Source organism: Raphanus sativus, chromosome 7 (genome assembly GCF_000801105.2).
Source record: "Raphanus sativus cultivar WK10039 chromosome 7, ASM80110v3, whole genome shotgun sequence".
Lineage (NCBI taxonomy): Eukaryota > Viridiplantae > Streptophyta > Magnoliopsida > Brassicales > Brassicaceae > Raphanus > Raphanus sativus.
In genome coordinates, this window is record NC_079517.1 from 9,475,543 (window position 1) to 9,488,033 (window position 12,491).

The 12,491-nt window shown below is 39.3% G+C and overlaps 1 protein-coding gene and 1 pseudogene across 1 annotated transcript; both read right to left on the minus strand.

Annotated features, from left to right (window-relative positions):
* Nucleotides 1–560: 560 nt before the first annotated feature.
* Nucleotides 561–7,897, minus strand: LOC130497497 (protein DETOXIFICATION 8-like; annotated as a pseudogene).
* Nucleotides 7,898–8,962: 1,065 nt separating this feature from the next.
* LOC108816766 (protein DETOXIFICATION 7-like) lies at nt 8,963–12,145 on the minus strand. The gene is made up of 8 exons (XM_018589333.2): nt 11,894–12,145; nt 11,281–11,825; nt 11,113–11,199; nt 10,067–10,123; nt 9,749–9,987; nt 9,489–9,630; nt 9,164–9,227; nt 8,963–9,084 (listed from the first exon to the last, which is right to left on the minus strand). Exons 1-8 carry the CDS (start codon nt 12,128–12,130, stop codon nt 8,971–8,973), a joined length of 1,485 nt encoding a protein of 494 aa, XP_018444835.1. The 5' UTR covers nt 12,131–12,145; the 3' UTR covers nt 8,963–8,970.
* Between the last annotated feature and the right edge of the window lie 346 nt (nt 12,146–12,491).

Sequence of the window (12,491 nt, forward strand, 5' to 3'; positions counted from 1 at the left end):
GGAGGTTGAGACAGTTGATTTTGATTGAATGATTTTTTAACATAAATAATTATGTGATACTCGTCTAATATAATATAGCCGAAGATTTCCTGCACCTGCATGCAGGGACGGATCCACACTGTAGCTAGTGGGGTCACTTGATACCACAAAAATCTGATAAAATGTTGTTTTGTTAAAGTAATTGTCAAAAATCTAGTAGGAAAGTTGGTAAAGTATGGTGTTTGACACCGCAAAGACCAGGGTTCGAAACCTCCTAGCGCAACTTTAATATTTTTGAACCCACACATATTTATTCCTGGGACCGCCACTGCCTGCATGTCGTTGCTAATTGCTGCTCGGGTTTAATAAGCTAACTTGTCATATTCCTATGGGTGAGTTTAGCTATATTTGAAAATGGCATCGGATTTCCCCACGTCAATGTTGTTTTTCTCTCCATAAATCGTATATAGTTACCTAAAACAGGTTTGAAATGAGAATCATTTATGTCATGAGCAAAATAAGCTGATTTCAATTTGCGATATATTTGTTGTCTAATAATCCTTTCTGTTTATTGTCCCAGATTCCAGTTCATCATTTAACTCATGTCGATAGTCAATTCAAGAAACATATTGTTATTTGATTCATACACACATGCTCATGTGAACTAGTAACACAGACGCTTTTGTGAATCAGAAACACATGCATATGGGGTTACATATTTTCTGAAATGGCACTTAGTAAAACTTGCGCATCCTCTTTTATGAGTTCTGTTTCTTGGTTTCCTTTTGGTGTCATCTCCAATACTCTATCCCTCGCCTTCGTTGCCTACTCGACATTATTCAAAAGTTTATATTATAAGAAAATGATGAAGATAAGTAACTAGAGAAGGAAAGGTATACATACCTCTTGCTCCCAATTGGTGAAAAATGTGACAAGAGCAAGAACCATCGTCTGGGAAAAGCCGCCTATCAATATACCAATCCAAAGACCTCTCCCTCTCAATTTCGCAACAAAACATAAGACTGAACCAACCGGTATACCAACCAGATAGTATGATCCTATGTATTGGCGTGACTATATTAGATAGAGATAATGACAAATATATGTTGATAAGTCTTAGAGTATATTTAGATATATTCGAGATAAGGCCTGAAGGCAATCTCTATTGTTGTATAAATATGTTGGCATTGCCGTTCTAATAACACAAGTACTTTCGATATCTAAATCTACATGGTATCAGAGCAGAGATCCCTAAAACTCTGACTCAAAAATTTTCTTTTCGTGTGTTCCTTGTGCTAAAAGAAACACGCTATGGCAGATTTACAAGTTGTAAAGAAGGATGAGACTATCTCACCCTATGCCTTGTACGGTTCCGATAACCCGGGTGCCGTTATTTCCTCTGTTCAGTTGAACGGGGAAAATTACAATGAATGGTCTTCAGAGATGTTAAACGCACTTCAGGCCAAAAGAAAATTAGGTTTCATCAAGGGTACGTTGAAGAAACCAGACACAGATAGCATCGACTTGGAGAATTGGTTAACGGTGAATTCTATGATTGTCGGGTGGATCCGAGCTTCCATAGAACCGAAGGTGCGCTCGACTGTTACATACATCACAGACGCGCATCAGCTTTGGGAAGACCTCAAGCAACACTTCGCCATAGGGAATACTGTACGTATTCATCAGATAAAAGCAAAACTTGCTGCGTGTCGGCAAGGAGGACAGTCTGTGTTAGACTACTTTGGAAAATTGTCTACGCTTTGGGAGGAGTTGCAGACCTATCAACCAGTTCATGTGTGCTCATGTGGAGCGGCTGCAGCGATGGCCAAAGAAAAGGAACAGGAGAAGATTCATCAGTTTGTAATGGGACTTGATGATTCTCGTTTTGGTAGCTTGTGCACCAATGTTATTGGACTTGATCCACTTCCATCTCTTGGTGAGATCTATAACAAGATGATACGAGAAGAGCAACGTCTTGAGGCTACACGAGTTCGTGATGAGCAACAAGAAGCAGTCGGTTTTGTAGCTCGACAGAATACAGCTTCAAACGACTCGTCCAATAAAGCGGAGAATTCAATTCTGAGGTCTCGAATGCTGTGTTCTCACTGTGGCAGGACGGGACACGAGAAGCGAGATTGTTGGCAGATAGTGGGATACCCTGAATGGTTTACTGAGCGCAACGCGGGTCGTGGTCAGAACAGTGGCTCTAGAGGCAGAGGAGGTCGTGGCTCCGGAGGTCGTGGTCGCGGTCAGGCACACAATGCACACGCAACCAGCTCCAACTCTTCCTCCTTCCCGGAATTCACACCTGATCAGATTCGAGCACTCAGTCAGATGCTTCAAGCCAAAGCAAATACTTCGAGTACTCCGGCTGCTGATAAGCTCTCTGGTAAGAAATATAATGGTGATGTGATTCTCGATACAGGTGCGTCTCACCATATGACTGGAGACAGATCGCTCTTGACTGATATCGTGATTATACCACCATGCTCAGTGGCGTTCGCAGATGGCAACAGAACGCTTGCACTTCATATGGGCTCTATGCAGTTGTCTGCAAAACTTTTCTTATATAATGTCTTATACGTACCGGATTTGAATTGCACTCTAATCTCTGTTGCAAAGCTTCTAAAGCAAGCTAACTGTTTGGCTTTATTTTCTGACACGATTTGTGTGATACAGGACCGTTTCTCGAGGACTTTGATTGGAGCCGGTGAGGAGCGTGATGGTGTGTATTACTTTACGGATATTGTCTCAGCAAAGAGTCATCGATCTTCTCTGAGTTCAGACCAAGTTCTGTGGCATCGGCGTTTGGGACATCCGTCTTTTACTGTGCTTTCAGATTTGTCTTTTATTTCATCTAAACCAGTTGGCTCAAGTCCTTGCGACATTTGTTTTAGAGCCAAGCAAACTCGTGAGATTTTTTATGATAGTATGAATAAAACAAAGGATTGTTTTTCTCTTATTCATGTTGATTTATGGGGGCCATACAGACTCCCTTCATCGTGTGGTGCTCGTTATTTCTTGACTATTGTAGACGATTTCTCACGAGCCGTATGGACATTTCTTCTGTTAGAGAAATCAGAAGTCAAAAACGTCCTTAAAAGGTTTATTAAGTACACGGACAAGCAGTTCAACAAGCCAGTACGTATGGTTAGGAGTGACAATGGAACTGAGTTCATGGTTCTCTCATCGTATTTTAAAGATAATGGGATAGTGCATCAAACGTCTTGTGTTGCAACACCGCAGCAAAACGGCAGAGTCGAGAGGAAACACAGACACATACTTAATGTTGCTCGATCTCTGTTGTTCCAAGCAAGTATTCCTGTTAAATTTTGGGGAGAAGCAATCTTAACCGCAGCACATTTAATCAACCGCACACCCACAGCTATTCATAAAGGACGATCTCCATATGAAGTTCTTCATGGCGTTAAACCAGACTACAAAACTCTGCGTGTTTTCGGCTCTGCTTGCTACACGCATAGGATGACTCGCGACAAGGACAAATTTGGTCAGCGGAGTAGGCTCTGTGTGTTTCTAGGGTATCCAGTTGGAAAGAAGGGTTGGAAGGTTTATGATATCGATCGTGAGGAGTTTGTGATATCTCGAGATGTGATCTTTAGAGAAGAAATATTTCCTTTTGCTGAGCCTAAACTAACTCCATCGCTTCAGTCGAATCCAGTTCCAACGGATGATGACTGGCTGGTGGTACCGTCTGACGACAGGGGGAGTAATACCATTTCTTCTCCAGCAATTACAGAGTCTCCTAGTGTTACAGAAACAGAGTTGGCTCCTGAAACAGAGACTGTGTCTCCGGCTGAAACAGAACAAGTTACTGCTTCTGAGACAGTTCAGCAGGAAGTTGCTAGTGAACCGATACCTATCACAGTTTCACCTTTAGTACCTGACGTGGCGTCTACTTCACAACCTGAGCCGGTTGTATCAGAACCTCTTGGCCGAGGCTTGCGGGAAAAGTCAAAACCTGTAGCTTTGCAAGACTATCATCTCCACAAAGTCACCGTTTCGCCTGATGGTAATACACACTTCACGCCTCTGCCGACTTCATCATCCTCTGACGGTTCAGGTAACACTCTGTATCCCTTATCTGATTACATCACTGACGAACAATTTTCTACTGGACATCGTGCTTTCTTGGTTTCTATTACTAGCGAAACAGACCCAAAGAATTTTAAGGAAGCAATGCAGTTGAAAGTTTGGAGAGATTCAGTGGGAAAGGAGATTGTTGCACTTGAGGATAGTCATACTTGGGATATTACAGAGTTGCCACCAGGAAAAGAAGCAATCGAGTGTCTTTGGGTGTTCAAGATTAAGTTTAACGCCGACGGCACAATCGAACGACATAAGTCCCGTCTAGTTGTGAATGGAAAACGTCAAGTGGAAGGAGAAGATTACAAGGAGACATTTGCTCCAGTTGTTAAAATGACTACAGTCCGATCATTGTTGCGTTTGGTAGCTGCTAATCAGTGGGAGGTTTATCAGATGGATGTTCACAACGCTTTCCTCCACGGTGATCTAGAAGAGGAAGTTTACATGAAGCTACCACCGGGGTTCCGTCATACTCATCCTAACAAAGTTTGTAAGCTTCGCAAGTCGCTTTATGGGTTGAAACAGGCTCCGAGGTGCTGGTTCAAGAAGCTTTCTGATGCTTTACTTCGTTTTGGGTTTGTTCAGTCACATGAGGATTACTCTTTGTTCTCACTTTCTCGCCAAGGCATTGAACTACGAGTTCTTGTGTACGTCGATGACTTGTTGATTTGTGGTAACAACACTCACATGCTTCAGCGTTTTAAAGAGTATTTGGGCAAGTGTTTTGCCATGAAAGATCTTGGAAAGCTTAAGTATTTTCTTGGAATTGAAGTAAGCCGTGGATCAGAAGGGATTTTTCTCTCACAACGAAAATACAGTCTTGATATTGTTACTGATACTGGAAATCTTGGTTCTAAACCGGCTTTGACACCTCTTGAACAGAATCATAAATTGGCTGAAGCCAAAGGACCATTGCTGGCGGATCCAAAGAAGTATCGACGGCTATTGGGACGACTGATATATCTTCTAAATACGCGTCCTGACCTTTGTTACTCCATTCACATACTCTCTCAATTCATGAAGGCTCCGCGCGAAGAACATTGGCAGGCAGCTCTTCGAGTAGTTCGGTTTCTTAAAGGGACGACTGGTCAAGGAATATTACTGAAATCTGATCCTGATATTCCATTGACGATTTACTGTGACGCAGATTGGGGAGCGTGTCCCTTATCTCGACGATCACTTAGTGCTTTTGTGGTTATGCTTGGTGGGTCTCCTATTTCATGGAAAACAAAGAAGCAAAAGACAGTCTCCCATTCTTCTGCAGAGGCAGAATATCGTTCAATGGCTGCAGCATTGCGTGAAATCAAGTGGGTTCGTCGTCTTCTCAAGGATCTTGGTGCGGAGCAGACACAACCTACGCGGTTCTTTTGTGACAGTAAGGCAGCAATACACATAGCAGCAAATCCTGTTTTCCATGAGCGCACGAAGCATATCGAGTCTGATTGTCATTCTGTACGAGACGCGGTGAAGGATGGTACGATAGTCACTCAGCATATTCGAACAGAGTCTCAGATTGCTGACATTCTGACCAAAGCATTGGGACGTGCTACATTTCAGAACCTAGTGTCCAAGTTGGGCATTGTGAATCCACACTCTCCAACTTGAGGGGGAGTATTGGCGTGACTATATTAGATAGAGATAATGACAAATATATGTTGATAAGTCTTAGAGTATATTTAGATATATTCGAGATAAGGCCTGAAGGCAATCTCTATTGTTGTATAAATATGTTGGCATTGCCTGCATATCCTGCTATAAGCTGCCACCCCGTGCCTCTCGCAATCCCTAAGGATATAATAGTTGCAGTGTTTGCGGAGAGCATATGAATTTAGTTTATTGGCTTTCAAGTAACAACTAAATTCACAAAAGCTTTTGTCTCTACTTCTACTACATGTGATTTTTTCCCTTTGATATGACTTGCTTACCTGAGAGCACGGCAATAAAGCTGTTGATAAAAATTGATAGGCAGAGAATCAAGGTAATTTTAGTTGCATAGTGAGCCACTTCTCCCTCATTGCTAAAGATATACGCCCAAGTTTTTCTATAGCTGTAAAGAGTGATGCATACAAAGAAAGCCTCAAAAGCTCCGAGGTAAAGTGCAGTATTGGCCGCTCCTCGAGCTGCCTTTGGGTTTCCAGCTCCTAGCTCGTTTGAGACATGTGTGCTATATAAACAAGACAACGGTTAAGAAACATATCACAAAGAACTATTTTCTTAACAATTGGTAATGTTACTGTACCTTGCGGCTGCACCTATTGCATCCACTAAAACGTAATGCAGAGCTGAAGTTGTGAGGCTGCTCAAGGAAGACATATTTGTTATTTAAAAAAATTGATCTCTCCATATTTTTTCTGTGAATCTCCTAACATGGCCCTTTAAGATATTGAATCTTTTCGCCCATTAATCTTGGATTGAATCTCATTTTCTTGTATCATTTATGTAAGTGACAATATATACAAGAGGGGGATACATGTACATACCATATGGACATGACCGATGTTTCCAGTTTGGAGTTGGGTAAGAGTCCAGACAATAGTAACAGAAGCCCAAATGACCACCACTCCAGGCTTTACTTACACTCAAAAGGAGATAAACGATTTAAGCATCAGTTGATAATCAAAAACAAGAAACAGAGAAAACATAGTTACCAAGTCATCATTGCAGTGGGAATCGCAAGAGAGATGAACTGCTTCATGCTGGAGAAGAGTTCTTGCGCCTGAAGATTCCTAGTTTCGCGATACACAGCAGAGTCTCTCATAAAAGCCCACAGCAAAGCTACGTTTAACCAAAGCGAAAAACCGTTGGACAAAGCGGCGCCGACAATTCCAAGTCTCAGTTTATAGAATAGAAGCCAACAAAAGGGAACGTGAAAACAGAGAGATCCAAAAGAGCTCAAGCAGAGAGGAAGAACCAATCCTTGTGACTGGAAATAGCGAATCATAGGTTGAAGAAGAGCGCATCCGAATAAAGCAGGTATGAGCCAGATGGAGTATCTACAAGCTAACTCAGAGATGAGAGGATCTTGGTGGAAAAGCTCCAAGAGTTTGTCCATGTAGACCCAAAGGAGAGAGATCGGGAAACATATCAAGACAAGACATATCATTGAGCTGTAAAGTGTATGAACCAATTTTTCTGTATTGCTCTGCTCCAAAAGCTTGACCACACAATGTCTCTAACGCACCTGAAAACCCAACCTAATGATCGAAGTCAAGTTAGATGATGTTAACATCCCACATAAAAAATTTAAAGGGACAACACTAATATATAAATGGTTAGGAATAATTCACTTATTACCAATTGGTTATAGTTGGAAAAATTTAACATAGTATCAGAACCTTTGTTGACCTAAGTAGGGTGATCCAAAATAAGTTAATATATAAAAGGTTAGAACAATTCTAGTTATTGTTAACTGATTCTAAGTTAGAAGCCCATATTAACTTTAAATTTAACAGATGAGAGAGATTTTACAAGGAGGCTGAAACCAGTGACGTTGGTAAAAGAAGTGGCAATAGCGACGCTGGAGAGAGAGAGTTCGTCCAAGTGACCGGCCATAACCATGGAGATAACTTGAAGGAGATACTGAGAAACGGAAACTGCCACCATTGGAGCAGCCATGTAGCTCACTTTCTTCATCATCATCCCTGCAGATTTCTCATTTTTGTAATCTTCTTCTTCTCTCCGCGCCAAGGAGAACCCTCTTTCCATCGTCCGAGCAAACTTTTCTTTTTCTTTGTTGATAATAGTTACAGAGAAAGTCAACACAAACTGATGGATCGAATAATCAGTAGGAAATACAGAACTGGTCACGTAACATGCAAAACAAATTAAACAAAGACCCGAGTGGTCTTTAATACAAACGTTGACTTATTAAAATATAAAGTCTACTTTCCAGTCACTGTTATGATTGAACACAATGCCGCAGGAACAAAAATGAGGATCTTTAAAATTACAGCCCTTTTTTTGGTCAGAGACGTTTCTTGATTGTCAAGTAACTTAAGGTTTATCAATTATCACCTATCTAGCACTAGCTGCAAAACCTAGTTAAAAGCAAAAAATAGTATAAGACTGTTTGTTTCCGCTTGGACTTGATTGACGTCTAAATTTTGAAAATATTTTTTTTTGGTGCAACCAAGTTAGATGTTCATTGATTCAAAATAACGTACCAAAGAAGAAAATTTGAAGGTCATTATTTCAAGAGCATCATACGTTCTAGAGCGACGATTTTTGATTTTGACGGGTTTAGATTTAGATTTTTTTAGCAATTTTCAGGTGGCCGCGAGTACACAATATAATCATTTTTTTGTAACTGATATCTTCATCATTCATTTACCTGAAGAAAACAGATTATTTTGTAGAAAAACATAATACAACGAAAACCAAAAATTAAAAGGGTCGGATTTAGTTGTTGTTGTCATGAGTTGAGGTGGTTGACCAGAGAACCAACCCACACGAAACCCCTTATCGTATTTGCGATCTCAAGCTGCTCGAGTTTAATAAGCTGCTCGAGTTTAATAAGCTAATTTTTCATATTTCTATTGATGGGCTTGGCAATATTTGAAGATGGCATCAGATCGGATTTCCCCATGTCAATGTTGTTTTTCTCTTCGTAGATGATATAAAGTTGTCAAGAACAGGTACCTATAAGGAAGATTTGAGGCAATCAAAATCAACATCATTTATGAACAGAATAATCTGATTTCAGTTTGCTATATATATTTTATTTTCTAATACTCCTTTATGTTTATTGTCCCACATTCCAGTTCATCATTTACTCTCTGGTCAATAGTCAATTCACGAAACACTATTCTTATTTGATTCATATACACATGCTTATGTGAACTAGAAACAACATACGCTTGTGTGAATCAGAAACACATGGATATGGGGTTACACATTTTCTGAAATATCGCTTAATAAAACTTGCGCATCCTCTTCTATGATTTCTGTTTCTTGGTTTCCTTTAGGTGTCATCTCCAATACTCTATCCCTTGCCTTCGTTGCCTAATCAAGATAATATTCAAAAAAAAAATTATAAGAAAATGATGATAATAAGTAAGTAGAAAAGGAAAGGTAAACACACCTCTTGCTCCCAATTGGTGAAAAAAGTGACAAGAGCAAGAACCGTCGTTTGGAAAGTAGCACCTTAGAGCACTAATATTGCAGGTCCTCTAAGGAGTTTTAAAGGAGCAGGGGCCCACCAAATGGAGAGAGAATGGGAAGAAACAAAGCAAAAAGGCGCAGGTAAAGAAACCCATTCAGGCTGTTTCTGTCACTATTCCGCGGGCCCCACGACACGTGGCGGCCCGCGATTAGTGCAATTTTAATTTTTTTTTTCTTTTTTAAATAAAATAAAAAAAAAGGGAAATTATAGAAACCCATGTGGGTTTTGCGGGTAATGTTGCTCTAACAATATACCAATCCAAAGTCCTCTCCCCCTCAATTTCGCAACAAAACATAAGATAGACCCAACCGGTATACCAACCAGATAATATGATCCTATGCTTGCATATCCTGCTATACGTTGCCACCCTGCTCCTCTCGCAATCCCTAAAGATATGATGAATTGCAGTGTACATTTAGTTTATTGACTTTCAAGTAACAAATACAACCACAAAATCTATCATTTCCGCATATGGTTTTTTTTCAATTGATATGACTTGCTTACCTGAGAGCACGGCGGTAAAACTGCTGACAAAAATTAATAGGCAGAGTATCAATGTGATTTTTGTTGCATAGTGAGCCACCTCTACCTCATTGCTAAAGATATACGCCCAAGTTTTTCGATAACTGTAAAGAGTAATGCATATAAAGGAAGCATCGAAAGCGCCAAGGTAAAGTGCAGCATTAGCCGCTGCTCGAGCTGACTTTGGGTTTCCAGCTCCTAGCTCGTTTGAGACATGTGTGCTATATATATAAATAAGACAATGGTTAAGAAACATTTTCACAAAGAATTATATTCTTATAATTGGTAATGTTGCTATACCTTGCGGCTGCACCTATTGCAACCACTAAAACGTAATGCAGACCTGAAGCTGTGAGGCTGCTCAAAGAAAACATATTATCACGCCCAGATCTAAAATTTGAAGACTATAAACATTTATTTAATAAATTTATTTATAAAAATTGTATTTTGAGTGTCTATCCCTATGTAAAAAAGGTCTCCAAAAATTTGAGCACCAGAACCAATGTTTTATTTGGATGTGTCCAAATCGGCCATTGTTAAAATTAAAATTTCCTTGAACAAGTTTCATGTTGAACTTTTTGAAATATTTATCTAGGAGCCTTATTCATCATAGCTTCTCCTTGATTAAATATCTAAAACCAAAAAAATGTCAAAAAAATCCAAAAAATACTCGAAATATTCAAATACCCAAATCTGATCTGAGGAGCCAAAAAATACCCAAGATTGTATCTGAATACACAAAATATATTTTAAGAAATTTGAATTTTTACCGAAAATCTAAACCTCAAACTTTTTAAGAATAACTTAATACCAAAAACATATTCGAAATATCCAAATCTACGTAATAAACAGAAAAAGAATTTGGTTATTTAAGGTATCCAATCGAACCTTGAGTAGGATATGGACCAGAACCAAGAAATACACAACATATACTTTTTCTGGGTCCAAATCAAACATGTTTTTTCGATTCGGTTTTTGGATCAAAATAAAATGTTCAAACCTAAAAGAGAGTTAAAACAAAAATTAATGTACAGACAAAATCTTAAATAATTTAATTCATACATTATAATTTTCAAAAAATTCTCTACTTTGATATAATACAATTTTGTAACATAATAATATACAAAAATCTCAAAATTCTAATTCATATCAAATTTTATTTATAATATAAAAAACTCTGCGCTTTGGAAGGATGAAAATCCAGTATCTCTTTATTTTTTATGTGAATCTCCTAATATTGTCCTGTCCTTTAAGACAATGCATCTTTTTGCCCATTTATCTTTGACTGAATCTCAGTTACATATATATCATCTGTATAGTATATACAAGGGGATATATTTACATACCATATGGACATCACCGAGGTTTCGAGTTTTGAGTTGGGTAAGAGTCCAGACAATAGTAACAGAATCTCAAAAGACCACCATTCCAGGCTTTACTTACACCCCAAAATAGATAAAAGATTTAAGCATCAGTTCAAGATCAAAATTAAGAAACAGATAAAACTTAGTTACCAAATCATCATTGCAGAGGGAATCGCGAGCGAGATGAACTGCTTCATGCTCAAGAAGATTTCTTGCGCCTGAAGATTCTTGGATTCACGATACAGAGCAGAATCTCTCATAAAAACCCAGAGCAAGGCTACATTAAACCAAAGCGAAACACCGATGGAGAAAGCGGCACCGACAATTCCAAATTTAAGTTTATAGACAAGAAGCCAACAAAAGGTAATGTGAAAACAGAGAGCTCCAAAAGAGCTCACGAAGAGAGGAAGAACCAGTCCTTGTGACTGGAAATATCGAGTCATAGGCTGAAGGAGCGAAAATCCGAATAAAGCCGGTATGAGCCAGATTGAGTATCTACAAGCTAACACAGAGATGAGAGGATCTTGTTGGAAAAGCTCCAAGAGTTTGTCCATGTAAACCCAAAGAAGAGAGATTGGAAAACAAATCAAGACAAGACATATCATTGAGCTGTAAGTGTATGAACCAATCTTTCTGTATTGCTCTGCTCCAAAAGCTTGACCACATAATGTCTCTAACGCACCTGAAAACCCAACCTAATGATCCAAGTCATGTTAGATGAGAGAGGGAGGGAGATACAGAAACACAGAGAGAGAGATCTTACAAGGAGGCTGAAGCCAGTGACGTTGGTAAGAGAAGTGGCAATAGCGACGCTGGAGAGAGAGAGCTCGTCTAAGTGACCGGCCATAACCATGGAGATAACTTGAAGGAGATACGTAGAAACAGAAACAGCCACCATTGGAGCAGCCATGTAGCTCACTTTCTTCATCATCATCCCTGCAGATTTCTCATTTTTGTAATCTTCTTCTTCTCTCTGCGCCAAGGAGAAACCGCTTTCCATCGTCCGAGGAAAGTTTTTTTTTTGTTGTTGTTGATAATGGTTACGGAGAAAGTCAATACAAACTGATGGATCGAATAATCAGTAGAGAAATACAGAACATGCAAAACAAATTAAACAAAGAGGCTAGTGGTCTGAATATAATACTAGAGCGCTTAGTAGAATCTCAGATGTTGTCGGACAGTGAATACAAACGTAGACTTATTAAAATATTAACTCTTCTTTCTAGTCACCATTATAATTTAACAAAATACCGTAGGAAATGTTGAAGATTAAAAAATGAGGATCTTAAAGTTCCAGCCTTTTTGGTCAGAGATGTTCCTTGACTGTCAAGAAACTTAAGGTTTACTAAGTATCACCTATC